Here is a 17,400-nt window from a genome sequence, read left to right on the forward strand (position 1 = left end):
AGGTGGTCTCACTCATGGGTTTTTGTGTATGTGCAGGGCTGGGACCCTCAGTTCCTGGGTTTTTGGCATGAACACCATCTTCTCTGTATCCACTTGATAGGCCGGGACTTGGGCTGAGAGCTAGATGAGTCTTGCTGGTACGAGAGTGCCCTCTAGAGGACAGATGAGGCCCAATCACTGCCTCAGATTCAGGGCCTGCAGCTCCTCTCTTCCCACCCAGCACCAAGAGACAGAGGCCCAGCTGCCGGGTCTATTGGAACGACTTTATTTAAGTACACTGGGCCCCACCAGGCAACGTGGTTTGTGCAAGGGACAGGCTTGGGCTAAGAGAAGGGAGGTGAGCTGGTTAAGCACACTGCAGTCTGCGGGTCGCCACATCGCTTTCACACACACCTGCTGCTGTGGCCCATACCTGGCAGGGCCTTTGGTCGTTGGACGGCATGGGGGGAGTGCTGCCTGGAATCTGGGACTGGGGCGGGTCTCGGTGTCACAGGTGAGGGTGCCGGTGAAGATCTGCTAGCCCCAGCTTTGCACATCTGGGCTGAGGAGCCTTTTTGGACACTGCTAGGCCAGCCCAGTCCAGGGTAGGCACCGGGCCCCACTGGAGAGGAGATGAGCCTAGGCCCATTAGTTCCTGGCACTCTGGTCTGGCCCCCTCCCTCCTTAACTAGACAAGTCCAAAATTACGAATGGCACAAATCAGCCCAGTGGGGGGCCTTCTCTCCTCTACAGCCTACCCCCCTGGGTCAGCTAGAGTAGGAAAAGGCAACCTGGTTAATTGCAGCTCTTTCTCTAGTCCTAAGAGCGCTGGATCCCCAGTACCCCTCCTTTGCTAGGGGCCTCTGCCAAAGAGCAATTCTACCTCCTGTTTCAGAAAATCTAACCGGCAACCAGCCTGTTGATTCCAGGGCAGTGAGCAAAAGGAAGAGGAAAAAAGAGGCTGGCGGTAGTGACTTTGAATGTAGCCTCTGATCCTAAATAGGCCCGAGGCCTATGGATACTGTCGGTTCACCATTAGCAGGGAATGGCGGGGCCCTGGACGCTATGCTAAACTGAGGTGCTGTAAACATTAGTGTGAACAGGGTGACTGGTGGGCAGGAGGCGATGAGCTCCCTCTCCAGTCCCATACTGAACAAACACTTCAATAAATAAAACTGAAGATGGCATTGCCCAAGGATGGATGAAAAGCAAGTTAACAGGGCCTGGGGCTGACAGGCTCCTGAAACTCTCCCGAGACCCCCCTGGACAGGGGCTGAGGGTTGGGGTGTTCGCTCTGCCACCAATCAGAAGTAGCACTACTCCTGCCTCTTTGAATGCCCAGCGTGGTACTTGTCCCCAGGTGAGGTTGGGGGGACCCTGCCGTCTCCTGACCCCAGAGTCTCAGTAACAGCTCCTGGAGTGCTTTTCCAGACTCCCGAACCCAAATTGCAACAAAACCAGACAGAACTCAACCCTGGCCCCAGTCCTCAGTCCATGATTGATTGGCATCAAGAGCAGAAGGCCCAGCAAGGGAGGCAGCGGCTGCCTTGGGCCTCAGGGCACCCTGGGGGTGGGACGGGGTGGGGCTAGCCCAGCCTGGGATGGGCAGCAGCAAGGTCTCCCGGGATTTACCTTCTCTGTCTCCCTATGGTAGTAAACATAGTCCCACACAGCCAGCCAAAGGCCCAGCTGACGAAGTGGCCCTCTGCCAGCACTCTTCCCTGTTGGGGGCCAGTTAGTGGTCAACCCCAGGCCTCAGGCCATCACCATCATGGGTAGTTCATCGTCCTTTCTGGGCCCTGGGATCCCTGGGCCACACGGCACTCGCATATGCGCACACACTCGTATCCACGCACTCACACACACACTCACACACACAGGCAGTTCCTCGCAAACACTCCGACTCAAGAAAGCGAGTTTTAAAGTGGAGTTAACTTCAGAGAGAGGTGAAGATGATGTCCCAACATTAGAAGGTTTTCCTGTGGATAGATCGGGCACCGTCTTCTTCATATTCCTTCTTGGAGACCCACATCTTCTTAAAGGTGTCCAGGGAGGCAAGGATGGAGCCCCTGAAGTGGAGGGTATCCCAAGGAATGTTGTGAGAGGGAGGAAGTGTTCGTGGAGCCAGCCAGTCCCCGTGGGGCCAAAGCAGATGAGGCTCTGCTTTCAAGGGATGGGGTGGTGAGGGGTAATGATGCCCTCACTTCCTGTCACACTCTTATTCCCTAGGAGAACTACTCACCCAATCCATGTGGAATACAGTCTCTCTTGAGGTGCAGATATCTGAAAAGGTGGGTGGAAAGAGGAATCTGAGACTTTCAACCTCCTTGTCCTTTTTCTGCCCAACGCTCATCCTTACGGCCCATTCCACTGCCCATGGCAGTGGATGTGTTGTCTCACACAACAGGCTTTCACTTATGTCCCTGCTGGACCCAGTGGGCTCTCTGGGGGGTATTGTGGCCAACCTGACACTCATCTGGAGAAGCAGATTTCCAGCAGCGCTAAGTATCTACAGCTCCCAGGAAAGCTGGTGCTAACCGGGGCCAAGATCCAGCTTTGCTGGGGGCTGATGGGAAGCAGACTCCATGGTAGGAACTACACTCCAACATTTCGCTCCCCCCAACAGGCACCAAGATGTCAGACTGTGTCACGAGAACAGCAAGAGTCAGTCTGCCAATGCTACAGTTTCTCTGACAGACCACACGTGGGCCCTTAGCCTAACACCCTGCCACAACAGGGTCTCAGAACTGCCCCCTTTTGTGGGGAAGGAGAGGGAAAATGGGTTCTTCCCGCTGGCAGACCTCAAGGTCAGTGTGGAATCTGGGAACTGTGTAGCCTTGGAGGGGAGCCCCGGTTCCCCGCAGCCCCAGCGCCAGCCCCCACCATGCTCCTACCCTGATCTTCACATCTTTCGGAGCCAGTTTCTTCACTTCACTCAGTAGCCTGTCACCAAAACCTGAATGGGCAAGACAGGAGAATCTCATGTCAATCCTCTGGGCGTCTGGGCCCAGCAAGATCTGGAAACTTCCTGGAGATGGGCCGAGAGCAAAGACCAACCTTTGAACAGGGTGGAGCCTCCCGAGAGGACGATGTTAGAGAAGAGCGTGCGCCGCAAGTCCATGTCCGACTTCTGGATGGCAAACACCAGCACCTCGTGGATGCCCTCACTCTCCTCTCCAATCAGGTCTGGCCTGAACAGCAGCTCAGGTGCCCGGAATCGGGAAGGACCAATCTGTAGGGTGGAGAGCAAATTCAGAGGCTGGGACCAGGGCTGAGGTCCCTTTGGGAGTGAAAATAGAAGAGGCAGCTCACACTATACTGTGCCCAAGTGATTATGGAGAACACGAACCACCCTCTTCCGAACCCCTTCCTGACCTAGGCAAATGCCCCTGATGCTTCCTCTCCTCTACACGGGAGAAGCAAAGTTCCTGACGCCTCGCTCTGCGGGAGACAGTGCTGCTCCAGAGCTCCGGTGCTCCAGGCAGAGGGTGTAAAAGGGCTGGTGCGTCTGACTCCAGCCTCCCCCTGGGGAGTTATTTGGGCTCAGAGCTTCTGAGAGCCTGGGACAACTGAAGGGAGATCCACGCCTACCTCAATGGTGCTGCCGTCGGGCAGGTAGTACTGAGCCTTCTCCGTCTCTAGTGTCTCATCCTTCTGCGGGTTTATGGACAGGTAGCAGGCTCTCTGCAGAACCAAGCAGGAGTCAGGCAGGCATGAAACTTAGGCCCACCTGGTCAAAGCCCCAGGGCTGCCGGATGCCCTCCTGCAGATATCAGCCTCTCCACAGTGATTGCCCTAAAGGTCCACAGAGCTGCTGTTCTGGAGCCAGGGCAGGGTGGCCTGTCGGCCTACACTGGGTGGCACTTCGGACAGGAGTTCCTACCTGCTCCACCTTCCTTGTGGGCAGGCGTGGAAACTGGCTCTCTGGAGCCGGGTCTGAGACCACAACCCAATTTTAATCTAGACTTAGGCTTCTTCTTCCTTCTACTACTCATGGTTCTGGGGCCTGTCTACCCAGCTCAGAGGTTTCCCTAGAGCCGTGGGTGGCAGAAGGATCTGGTTTACTTAAAAAGAAAACTGTATTGTGACTTCTTCAAAGATGTAAAAGAACATACCTGATTTGGACATAAGGTATAAAAACAATGAACATTGGTACACCCATCACCAGCTTAAGAAAGAGCAGCACCTCCCTTTTTCCCACAAGATGGCAGCACTTGGGGACAGTGACCGTCAGTGTGAGGGGGGCCTAGCTGGGATCACAGGGTAGCCAGGAGGCCTGGCTGGGGAGAACAGAGCCTGACTAGGGACCCCCCCCCCCCCCCCCCCGCAAGACAGGGGCTTGGCCTCTTTTCACTCCAGGTCACAGAGGTCCTGGCTGCCCTGTTTCCATTCTCCATCCCATCCCTGGGCCCATGGGGCAGCACTTACTTCTTTTATGGCCTTGACAATCTCAAACTCAGAAGATGAGTGGAAATCATAGCCCTCCTTCCGCAGGTAGAGGCGAAGGAAGCGAGAGACATCTCGGCCAGCAATGTCGATGCGCATGATTGAGTGGGGCATGGCAAAGCCCTCATAAATGGGTACAGCATGTGTGACGCCATCCCCAGAATCCAGCACCACACCTGTGGTCCTGCCTGTGGCATAACTGCAGCACAGGGAACAAATCGTCACTAACCCCTGCCTCTTTACTATGGCAAAACACTCGCTTTTTTTTAGAATTCAAAGTCAGCTAGGCTAAGCTGCAGCCTGCCTTTCTCTAGGGGCCTTAGACTGGCCACAGTACTAAGTCCAAGCATAAGCAAGCCTGAAAAACCTGAATGAAAGGAGCCCAGCCTCTCCCAGCCCCTCCCCTCTCCCGGAAGAAGAGGCCTTCCAATCTCAGGAGACAGCCTAGCCTTCAACTGCTTCAGGGCCCAGCCCAGGGGCAGTTTTTACTTCCCAGACAAGAAGAAAACACTCAAATGCCTACAGGGGCCAGGTAGGAAAGGAAAATAAGAATATTTTCACTTCCACAAAACACTTGCTTTTTTCCCACATGGCCTCCTAGGTCCGTTTTTTTGTAGGTCCACTACCTCCCAGGTAGTTTTTTTTGTTTTTTGTTTTTCCTCTTTTGGTAAAGACAAGGGTACAGACATATATTTCTGTGATCCAAAGGGAAAAAACCCGTGATGTTTGATAAGTAGAAACTGATGCTGCCTCGTGCTGGGAGGACAGCAGGGAATAGAGCAGGCTGCGGCGAAGTCAAACTTGCAAACTACCTAACATGGCAGTGGCTATTTCAGCTCTAGCTGACTTTTGTCCTATAGGAATACATGCCCAGTATTGCCAGATCTTTCCAGAAATTAGTATTTTGATAGGAAATCCACTCCTCCTCCTTTTTTTAAAGTAGGCTGCATGCCCAATGTAGGGCTTAAACTCATGACTCTGAGATCAAGAGTTTCATGTTCTACTGACTGAGCCCTGGAAATCTCCCAATTTTAAAATGCTGGCTTGGGCGCCTGGGTGGCTCAATTAGTGAAGCGTCTGACTCTTGATTTCGGCTCAGGTCATGATCTCATGGTTCGTGAAATCAAGCCCTCCTGTGGGCTCTACGCTGGGCGTGGAACCTGCTTGGGATTCTCTCTTCCCCACTCTCTTTCTACCCTTCCCTCGCTCGCATGCATGCACTCTCTCTCTCAAAATAAATAAGTAAACTTAAGGGGCGCCTGGGTGGCACAGTCGGTTAAGCGTCCGACTTCAGCCAGGTCATGATCTCGCGGTCCGTGAGTTCGAGCCCCACGTAGGGCTCTGGGCTGATGGCTCAGAGCCTGGAGCCTGCTTCCGATTCTGTGTCTCCCTCTCTCTCTGCCCCTCCCCCGTTCATGCTCTGTCTCTCTCTGTCCGAAAAAATAAATAAAAAACGTTGAAAAAAAAATTAAAAAAAAATAATAAGTAAACTTAAAATGCTGGCTCACTAGGGTCAAACACATCCTATCTGCAGCTCCCCAGTGTATAATCTTGGCCCTAGATCTAACCCTAGTGTGAGGCAGGCTGGGCGCAGGACAGGCATGACAGGCGTATGAAGACGGAGACCATGGTGGTGTTTTCAACACGACTCTGTCACCAGCCTGGCACAGCGTCTGGCATGAACAGGCACTGGATAAACATCTCAATAAGTTACAGGGGCCTTTAGGAAGAGCTGTAGCAGCGTGTGGCCTTCCCAGCAGGCACAGCAGAGGGCCTTGGGCACCAAACCACTGAGAGAATAAGAGAAGCGAGACTGGGAGAAGATCTCCATACCCCCTTTCCTACCCAGAGGAGAGGCAGCCTCCATTCTGCCCGCAAGGGGCCAGGCTGCTTGCTACTCACAGGCTGAGCACAGCTTGCATGGAGATGAAAAGGGCTGGAACATTGAAGGTCTCGAAGAAAACTTCAGCAGCTCGTTCGCGGTTTTTCCGTGGGTTTAAAGGTGCCTCCGTCAGGAGCACAGGGTGCTGGTGAAAGATGCCCAGAGGGCAATCAGGGCCAAGTGAGATCTCTACCTCTCATTAGCACCTGGGCAGGAGGCCCCTGTGTGGTATGCTAGAGAACCGAGGGGAACTTTGTGAGCCTCCCTCCAAAAACAGGCAAGCTGGACCTGCCATCTACCCCAGCGTGAGCCAGTTTGTCAGCCTTCCAAATTCACGCTCGCTCTGAAGTCTCATTCCGTCCTTGCCTCTGCCTCCTTCCTCCCCTCCCTATCCTCCAAGTTTCTTACGTAGGCCTCTGTATTTACTGTAAATCTCCAATTGTCCAGAAGATTTTGCTAAACTCTAAATTTGGAATTACTATGATACAAAAAATAGTATACATTTTTTTTCTAAATAGAAAATTACATTTAAATATTGAATATATTTTTGAAAGACGTTGTATCTCCTTCCCCTGGAAATTCTGATGTCTAGGACACACCTTCCTTTGTTTTCCTGAGCTGAGAGTTTCTTCCTTAGAAGTTAGAGTATAAGCTCTGGAGTCTGAAAGACATGGGTTTGAATCCTAGCTCTACCACTTTATTCCCTAGGTGATCTTGGAAAGACTACTTGGCTTCTCTGAACGTTTTTTCTGTTCCCTTGTTTGTAAAACGGAGATAATACTACCTGTATTTCATAGGACTGGTGTCCTATTCAAGATTGAATGCAAACATGTCTGAAGAGCACATGGCCTGGTGCCACGGTTAAGACTCAAACCCTCCTGGCAGTTATCCTCCCTTCCTCCTTCTCCTCCCCTTCCTCCTCCTCCTCCTCCTCTTTGGGGTAGTGGCTCTGCCCAGCTCTCACACTGTGCATGGGTGCCGTGCTCATAGGACCCTCACCTCCTCTGAGAAAGTCTGCAGTTGGTCCTTAGAATAGACATATTGCCAGATGCGCTCCATATCGTTCCAGTCCTTGACGATGCCGTGCTCCATGGGGTAGCGGATGGACAGCAGCCCTCGGTGTTCCTGGGGGCAGAGAGCAGGAGTTACAGTGGCAGCCAGTCTCTCAGCCAGGCGGCCCACTCTTCCAGCACAGGGAGTTCCCACCCCACAGTCCTCAGCCAGGGCTAAAGGCAGGCCCCCATTTGCCAAGTCTCTAAACTGTATGCTGTAAACTGTTCTCACTGCCTGATTAGCTGGCAAAGCAGAGGGCTTCTGCATTTCCCTGGGCCCTGGGTGCCCTTATGGCAAGTGACAGGAGGCACCCTTCTCATTGCCTGATCCCAGGACACAATCTCCTGGCTCCCACCTCTGGGCATCAGCACTTGCAGCCCAGGCTGGCAACAATGATTCTGTTGTTCTGTATCCAGAGGCTGCCCCAGGGCTCTGCCAAACTATGCTAATTAACTCATCCCCAGGGTATCCCAGCTAGGATATCCCCCTGAATCCCTTTCGCCAAAAAAAGAACCAAGCTAGCTAATCTCATCATTGGCAAGGTAGTGACAGAATACAGAAGGAAAGCAAAAGCCCTATTTTCTAGACTGGTTTCTATTTCCCAAAGTGGGTTTCCAGATATTTCCTCTCCAAAACCAGAGGCTGCTCCTGAGAGAAATGAACCAATCAGACCTAGGATGAGAGGACCAAAGGGGGATTTAAGAGGAAATTGCTCCTTTTACTCATGGCTGTCCCACTGCTGGGACACTGCCCATGTTGGGAATAATGAAGGTCCTCTGTTGGCTTGAGGCTTCTACAGTAGGACTGGGAATTACCTCGGCTTTGGGGCCAATGAAGATGTCACCTTCCAGGGCTCCAGCCATGACACGAACGTGTTTGGGTCTGCCCACACTATAAAAGAGATCGGGGGACCGTCACTTTTCCTTTCATGACATAACACAGGAAGGATGTGCAGATGTGTATGCTTAGACAGGAAGAGCTGGACTCAGTTCTACTGTGTTTCTCTCTGAGGAGTGAGGTTACAGTTGATTTTGATTTTCTTCTTTCTACTTTTCTGCATTTCCTGCAATTTCTACAATGAACATGTATGAAGTTTTTTGTATATTATTTCAAATTTCTGACCCAAATGAGAGATCCCTTCTCTCCAAAAGGTAGAGGGCTGACCCCATAACAAAGCTGACAAGCCTCCCAAGCTACTGCTGCTTTTTTTTTTTTTAAGGATTTTATTTATTTTTTAAGTAATTTCCATACCAATGTGGGCCTCGAACCCACAACCCTGAGATAAATGGTTGCGTGCTCCACCAACGGAGCCGGCCGGGCAACACATACCTCTCAAGCTTCTGACTAATGTATACAATTACTTACTAGTTTGGAAAGCAATATTTGGGAATCTGATCACCAGCAAAACCAGCTTTAATCACACCGGATCCCTGAGGAGAGAGGAGAGACAAAGAAAAGTCAGAAGTATGACAAAAACAAGAGGAGATATATATCATACAATATGTATAATACGGTTCCATTTTTTATTATTTATTTATTTATTTAAAGTTTGTTTGTTTGAGAGAGAGAGAGGGAGAGAGAGAATCCTAAGTGGGCCCCACACTGTCAGCATAGAGCCTGACATTGGGCTCAAACTCACAAAACTGTGAGATCATGACCTGAGCCGAACTCAAGAGTCATTCCCTCAACTGAGCCACCCAGGCACCCCTGGTTCCATTTTTATTTAACAGAGACGACCTTCTATCTGCGTATAGTATATCCATCTGTATGAGCATTTATAGAGGGAACACGTGTCACCAGGAGGGGGGACTAGGGACGGGGAGGAGAGCTTTCACTGCACACTCAAAGTATTATTTGATTTTTTTTTTTTTTTTTTTTTTTTGTATTCTTTGACTTTTCTACATTGAACATGCTTTACTTCTGGAATTGAAAATAATATTGGGGCCCCTGGGTGGCTCAGTCCAACTTCGGCTCAGGTCGTGATCTTGCTGTTCATGAGTTCAAGCCCCACATCAGGTGCTCTACTGTCAGTGCGGAGCCTGCTTCAGAGCCTCTGTCCTCCTCTCTCTCTGCCCCTCCCCCATGTGCATGCTCACTCTCTCTCAAAAATAAACATAAAAAAATACTATTAACACAGGGAAGAAAAAGAGAAAACCTGAGGAGAGAAGAGAAAAGTACCTAGAAGCACCAGAGCAGCCAAGTTCAGGAACATAACCAAGGTGGGAAGAACGCGTGATTTGTTAAACCACCATGACGCTGTTAACCTACTTTCCCAGCTCAAGCCTGAACTCTCCCTGCCCTTCAGGGTCTCTATGACAGACACCACCATGGAACACTGCCATGCTTGAAGCTGACTCCAATGGAGCACATGCTGTCTGGTTCTTACTGCAGGGGCAAACCTCTATGCTTTATTGGAGGATTGTGGTTGCTTTTCGTTTTTTGTTTTTATTATGCTCTGTTTTACTCACTGGTCTTCTGATTGTAAAGAGCAGGGAAGTTCTAAAGCATCAGCTACAAAGAGACCCCACATTACAACCCTGCTGCTCCAATACTTGGTAAGTCGGGTGGGGAAGAGAGTGACTTCCCCACCACCATCTCTGGTACCTCCTGGGGCCCAACCAAAGTAAACAGGGACTGTAGATACAGATACCAACTCTGTGCAGGACAGATGTCGAGGTTTGCTACTGCTTGCAAATATAGCCTGTCTTCTTCCTTCTTAACTCTTGCACCACTACACCCAATATGCTCACCCTTCTACCCCAACACGGTTTGCAGCTGCACATGTAATAGGGGCAAGCCTTTTCCTGCTGCCTGTTAACTACTTCTCCTGGGGCAGAGAGCGGTATTTCCAAACCCACGCGGCAAGCAGTAAACACATCAGGAGATGCTAAATAGCCAAGGTTATCTTTGCACCAAAGGCTTTCCTGCAATATCCCTGGTTCCCTCTCTGTCTCTTATTCCTGCTCTTCTATAGGAGAAGTGGGGGCGGAGCGGGGGGGGCGGGTAGATAGGCCATTCTGGTGCCTGACTCTGGCAAAACAGAGAGGATGAGGTGGCTGAAGGATAGGGAATGCCAGTTCTCTAAGACAGCAGGAACCTCTGCCAACAGAAAAAACAGGAGACAATGTGCAAACTCATCGGCCTGGGCAGGACAGCAAGGAGCCTGGAAAAGGTGCAGCTGTAAACTGAGCTGAGAGACTGGGAAGGAGGGAGAACCATCGTACCGCAGCCTGCGGGCTCTGGGACGGTGGCATGGGTAGTGCGCACAGCACTGTACAGAACTCCGGGCACTTGTTGGCTCACGCTTCCAGTAATTGTTCACTGCCTTCACCTGGGTGTGGTGATGCCAACAGACTAATTGGACCTCCTGGCAGAGGTTGAAAACAAGAAAGGTAAAGATGAGACCTACATTTCAGACTCTAGATATTTTGAAGAGACGATTTTCCTGGATATTTCATTGTGAGTTTAATAGCAAAATCAGACTAGAGTCTGAGTAAATTAAGGCAAATGAAGATATTAGGTTCGTTTCTTCCTCTCTGGCCCTCCTAGCAAGAGAGTATAAAGACCCAGTTCAAATATCATCGCCTTCCTCATGAAGAATAATCCCGTTGGAATTAACTATCCTCTTCCTATTATTTCACAGAATCACCATTACCTGTACCACAATACCACAAGGTAGTCTGCATTTCCTTCTGCTGTATTTATTTATTTATTTATTTATTTCATTTTTAAATTTTTTTTTTCAACGTTTATTTATTTTTGGGACAGAGAGAGACAGAGCATGAACGGGGGAGGGGCAGAGAGAGAGGGAGACACAGAATCGGAAACAGGCTCCAGGCTCCGAGCCATCAGCCCAGAGCGGGACGCGGGGCTCGAACTCACGGACCGCGAGATCGTGACCTGGCTGAAGTCGGACGCTTAACCGACTGCGCCACCCAGGCGCCCCTGTATTTATTTTTTTTAATGTTTATTTTTATTTAAGGTTTATTTTGAGAGAGAGCACGCGTGTTGGAGTGCACTGGGGCAGGGAGGGGGAGGCGGAGGGACAGCGAGAGAGGGAGAGAGAGTCCCAGGTAGGCTCTGGGCTGTCAGGGCAGAGCCAGATGTCGGGCTTGATCTCACGAATGCATGAGATCATGACCTGAGCCAAAATCGAGAGTTAGACACTTAGCCGACTAAGTCACCCAGGCGCCCCTTCCTTCTGCCTTCTATTTGAATTTATGGTTTCCGTTTTTGCCTGTTTTCAGCCCAAGGTCCTCAAGCTCAGAGACTTTCTATAACAGCAGTATCTGGCATTTGATACTCAAATAGATGCTGGCTGCCTAAAATTAAATCCAAGCTCAAACGATTGGCAGATGAAGCCTAAAATATGGAACCTGAACCAGCAGCTGGAATGCCAGAAGCCCCAGGCAGAGGTGGTGCTGGATAGGTGGAGGCAGCATTGGGAATGATGCACAAGGTGGAGCCAGACCCGGCTTGTCCCTGCAGTCCCAAGAGCTGGCCTGCTAGGCCAGCAGCTGGGGAAAGAATGAGTGGGACGGAGGAGGAGGCTGAGCTGCTTCTATTCTGCTCAAACCAAAGATTATAAAAAAGGCCCTGTCAATTTCTTTAATAGTATTTGTTAACTAAGAACTATGCACCTGGCAAATGAGCTGCCACTTTCTCTGTTATTCACTCTGGCAAAGCCAAGTAAACAAACGCCTTGCAGAGGCTTCTTGAAAAAGCAGTTCCATAATAGATATTTGATTTTTGAGGATTCAAGTCTGCGGCCAGTCACCAATGACCATTCTCTTTCTGAAGCAGGTAAACAGACAGCAAATCCCTCAGCAAGGCTCTCCCAGTTATCTGCTAACTATGGGCCTGGGGCTTGGGCAACCTTTAGCCTAAGCGCTCCTGATTATTCTTGACATGCTGGCAAAGAGGCTCGTTCTCTCCATCTTACAAGTGGGAAAAGGATGCTGAGAGGTGGAGCCTCAGATTCTAGGGCACTAGTGGCTCATTTTGGCATAAAGATATATTTTGGCCCACAAAGTACTTTTTGGAAAACAATTTCATTGAAATAAAATTCGCTACCGTATTAATTTACCCACTTAAGGTATATAACTCAATGGTTCGTGGTATATTCACAGAGTAGTATAATCATCACCACAATCTTATTTTGGAACTTGCTCATCATCCCAGAGCCTGTACCCATTAGCAGTCACTCTCTCCATCCTACCTGCCCTCTCCTGCCAACCAGTCCTAGGCAACCACTAAACTACTTTCCGTCTCTGCAGACCACGAATTACTTTTACGTTAACTTCCAACAGTTAAAAATTAGAGGCTGCATATAAAATTTGGTGTTTCTGATTTCTCTTGAGACATCAGAAAATCCGGCAACACTGGGCCTGCATTCCTGGATGGGGACCACTGGCTGGAAATGAAAAGCAGCTGGCCCTTTGGTTAGACATGCTCAAAGCACCTTTCAGATTCCTCAAGACTTCTTTAAAGGTACTGTCTTCCTCCCCCTTTTTGTGTGCCTGCTTGGCCTCTGCAAGCACTGAGATTGAAACTCCTATTCAAGGCATTGCCAGCAACTAATTCATGATATTTTCCCCCTCCACATGATACCTGGTTTCTTTTTTACCCTCAGAGTGTTTAGGTTGGTGTGAAGCACATCCTTGGCTCTCAAAATACACATAATTGAACAGTGAGCTATCTTTATAAGTCACCTCTTCTCAGCCTTTCCAACAAACGGGATGGATTCTTGCTGTTGCTTGTTGTACAACCAATGGGGTCAATATCACATTGCAAGTGACAGTGTAAAATAAATATAGTGACTTCATTTCCTCAGCTAATTCTAGTGTTTCTTAAACTTAAGTGAATCAGTACGTCTCAAGAGCTGATGACAAATTGTAAAAAGATAATAATAATAAAATTGAGTCCATCAGTAAAATTTGAACATTGACAAAATATTTGATGTTATTAAGGAATTATGAATTGTATTAGGTTTGATAGTAGTATACTGATTATGTCTTTAGAAGAGTATGGGAGAGGGCACCTGGCTGGCTCAGTTGGTAGAGCACGTGACTTTTGATCTCAGGGTTGTGAGTTCAAGCCCCACAATGCGCATAGAGCTTACTTAAAAAAATAAATTAAGAAAAAGTAAAAAAAAAAAAAAAAAAGTATGGGAAAGGGAAGTAGGTGGGAATAAGTTAAAAAAGATTAGCCACAAGTTGATAACTGTTACAGCTAGGTGAATATGTGGATATTTGTTATATTCTTCCTCTCCTTTTGTTTATGTTTCACATTTTCTATAATAAAAAGAAGAAAGCTGAAAAATAAGTCCTCAAAATGTGGCCTGGGAGCTGCCTTCCTTTTGTATTACTATCCATTACATACCTTTGGGAAGAATGACTTGTGTTTAGTTTTTAAAAACACCTATCAGTTTATCGTTGTCATTAAAGTACATGTATGTACACCTCCCCTTCCATTTTCCTCATTAAATTCTGATGAATTGGTTTGGTGCCAGAATAGGTAGAAAGGAGTGGTCAGCAATCATTTTAAGACTGAGAAAGGCTGTGAAATGATAATGAGCCTCTTCTCTCTTTCTCCTGTTCTTTGCTCTCCTTTCTTTTCTTTTCTTTTTTTTTTTTTTTAATTTTTTTTTCAACGTTTATTTATTTTTGGGACAGAGAGAGACAGAGCATGAACGGGGGAGGGGCAGAGAGAGAGGGAGACACAGAATCGTAAACAGGCTCCAGGCTCTGAGCCATCAGCCCAGAGCCCGATGCGGGGCTCGAACTCGCGGACCGCGAGATCGTGACCTGGCTAAAGTCGGACGCTTAACCGACTGTGCCACCCAGGCGCCCCTGCTCTCCTTTCTTTTAATTATACTCTCTGTAGCCCAGAAATAAAATTGTAGCAATGTATTAAGCTATGGAGCAGTTAAATCTGCTAGATACACACCATTCTCAAATTATTTTTCCTATCCTTATTTCACTTTGAAACAAAATAAAGCTCTCTAAATGTCAAACAGCAAGAACTATCTGAGGCCCCAGATCTAAAAATGTGGGAGAGGGGCACCTGGATGGCTCAGTTGGTTGAGCAACCGACTTCAGCTCAGGTCACAATCTCACGGTTTGTGGGTTCAAGCCCTGTGTGAGGCTCTGTGCTGACAGCTTGAAGCCTAGAGCCTGCTTCTGATTCTGTGTCTCCCTCTCTCTCCCTGCACCTCCCCAATTCGTACTCTGTCTCTCTCTCTCAAAAATAAACATCAAATAATAATAATAATAATAATAATAATAATAATAATGTGAGAGAATTTCTCCTACTTCAATTTTTGGCATTATTATTGGCATAATAAAAAAATATTTTCCCAGAGAAAATAGACAAATCAATTCTTTAAATCTTAAAACTCAACATGCACCACTACAATGATGTATTTCAAATATACTATGGAGAGAGACAAAGGAGAAACTAAAAAGCATTAGCTTAATTGACTTTAAGGAAAATGGCTAGAGACAGAACTCCTGCCCAACAATTCCAGAATCAAAGGATCTAATAAGATGGACAGACTGCTCCTTCTGCATCGCTGATGGAAACAGGAAATCGATAATTTCTATTTTTTTCTTTTTAAAATTAAGAAAAAGGCAGATGAAGTATCCATAAACTGGCTGAAGATAGAAATAGTGTTCTCTGAAAATCAATTAACAAGGACCCCTACTCAGCCCGCTGCAGCAACTGACTAGGTTTCTCTCCCCACCTCAAATCTTTATTTAGGGGCATCTTTGTTACTGTGACATTTGGTCACTCATCCACCCACCCATCAATCCAACAAAAAACATTTATTGAGCACATAGTGGTGATAGGCTCTAGATGCTGTGTGTATGAAGGAGGGCGGGAAGGGAAGAGTAACAAAAAAATTAAGGAATACCATCTTTTCCTCCAAGCATTTAACAGTCTAGTGAGGGAGACCCTCCCCCCCCCCAAAAAAAAGTGAGGAATTTGGAACCCGATCGATCTCAGTTTGAGTCTTGGCTCAACTTCTAAGACAGGTGGCTTCAATACTGACTGTTATTTAACCTCTAAGGTTCACTTTTCTGCATAAACGGGGGGGGACAGTAATTCCTAGCCACCTACTAGAGCTGACGCTTCAAGGAGATGATGCAAACAAAAGCACCTTGTAACATGCCTAAGGTCTCAAGGCTGGATCAACAGAATGAATCTGATAGCTTAGGACAGAACTGGCAGTTTTGCCTCAAGGGGCACAGAAGGTACCAACCAATCTCAGCGATACGAAGCCTTTGAGTGGAACGTAGAAATTGAGTTGTTTTACAAAAGTCACCCTCCGCCCAAAATAAAAGCAGGATTCAGTTTCCTTCCGTTTGTCACTATTGATGCATATACGTTGGCTACTAGCAGGAGGAATAGCGGATAAAGCACTGGTTTTAGGTCACCTCCACTGTACGACCTTGGGTTCACTTCACCTCTTCGTGCTTCAGGTTTTTTTTTTTTTTTCATTCGTAAAACGAGGATCAAACTTCCTGCCTAACTATGCACCCAATTTTTCAATTCAAATGTATGTGAAAGCCCCCTGTACGTGCTAGAGCACCTGGCAAATATGTTTAGTAATTTTTTCCCACATTCCGAAAAGGATAGTACCTCCCTGCTTGCCTGGTCACTCTTTCTTCTGGATCTTTATTAACGTTGTAATTTATAATCACAGAAATAACTGCAATCCTTTGGCCATTTCCGGCACCAGATTCCCGAGCCCCACCCATATACACAGCCAAGCCACCCGCCCTGCTGGGGACCGAAGGAAACTTAGCCCTTCCCCACCCGGGGGCGGGCCCCAGCCCGTCAGGCCCCTCCGCTGTGAGTTCCCGAAGCCAATCCCCACAGCCCTCGTGCACCCGCCCGCCCCTTAGAGAGAGGAACTATTATGGCGGCCCGGAAGAACGGCAGGGGCGCAAGCCAATCACTGCGGAGGGCTGCCCTCCTCCGGCAAGGCCCAGAGGCGGGGTCATCGGCCAAGATGGACAGCCAGAACAACCAATAGAATGATCGGAAACAGGGGACGGGGCGGACGCCGGGCGCTCACTGAGCGGTTAAGGCCCCTCGAGCCGAGGGCCCAAGAACCCGGCTCGGACTACAGCCTTTGCCTTTATCCATCCCAAACTTCTCCATCCCATGGTTGCTGGCCAGCCGCCCTGCCTATGGACTACGGGTGAAGGGAGGACGGAGGTGGCGGCGGTTGAACCCGCCTGACAGGCTGGGCCAGTGACAAAGAGCCGGTGGCCCAGGCCGAAACCCGGGAGCGATCCCTTTGGGGAAGAGAGCATAAACCCCTTTAGAGATAGGAAAGATGCAACTCACGTTGTCGATCACGACAGGCTGGTTGGCGATCACATCGTAGGACTCCATGGCAGAAGAATATCCCCTTCCGAGGAAGGAACTGCCAGCCGGGTCTGCTGCTAACGCCACTGACACGCATGCGCAGTCTAGCCGCCGGTCCAAGGCGGCTAGGGAGCGGCCAGACCTCGCCTCCGAAGAACTACAACCCCCAGCATGCCTTACCCCTGCGTTTAACTCGCCAGGCCCCTTTGGAGCCCCGCCTAGTTTGAGTAGGGCGTCGCATTTCGACGCACAGTACCCTGGGCTTTGTAGTCTCCTTCGATGAATAGACGGGGACGCAGATTGATGACTGTATTGCACGCTTGGATCTGTAGTTCCATTGAAGGGATTCGCAGTGCATGCTGAAGTATGTAGTCTTCTGGAGTACTTGTCTGTAGTTGGGTTTGAATTGGCCGGTAATTCGTGGATGTTTAGATTTTCCAGGTCAGTCCCTGCCACCAGTTCTCCTGGACAATTGCTGTGTTTTTATTTGGGTCAATAAGACATTAATAAACATTTATCAGCATCACATTCTAATAAAGGAACATTTAATACACGCACACGGGGAAGGAGGACATACTCTCAGAACAAAAGAAAATGCATTTTATAAAATTTGCTTTTTGGAAAAAACCGGCACATTTTTTGCTTCTTTTCGCATTTATTCC

At 48.7% G+C, this 17,400-nt stretch overlaps 1 protein-coding gene across 1 annotated transcript; it reads right to left on the bottom strand.

Moving 5' to 3' along the window:
• Positions 1 to 249: 249 nt before the first annotated feature.
• Positions 250 to 16,875, bottom strand: ACTR1A (actin related protein 1A). The gene is made up of 11 exons (XM_003994364.5): positions 16,718 to 16,875; positions 8,726 to 8,790; positions 8,176 to 8,251; positions 7,307 to 7,432; positions 6,328 to 6,452; positions 4,408 to 4,624; positions 3,571 to 3,663; positions 3,037 to 3,211; positions 2,874 to 2,935; positions 2,222 to 2,262; positions 250 to 2,048 (listed from the first exon to the last, which is right to left on the bottom strand). The coding sequence occupies exons 1-11, from the start codon at positions 16,763 to 16,765 to the stop codon at positions 1,946 to 1,948; spliced, it is 1,131 nt and encodes a 376-aa protein (XP_003994413.1). The 5' UTR covers positions 16,766 to 16,875; the 3' UTR covers positions 250 to 1,945.
• Positions 16,876 to 17,400: the final 525 nt, after the last annotated feature.

Source organism: Felis catus, chromosome D2 (genome assembly GCF_018350175.1).
Source record: "Felis catus isolate Fca126 chromosome D2, F.catus_Fca126_mat1.0, whole genome shotgun sequence".
Classification (NCBI taxonomy): Eukaryota; Metazoa; Chordata; class Mammalia; order Carnivora; family Felidae; genus Felis; species Felis catus.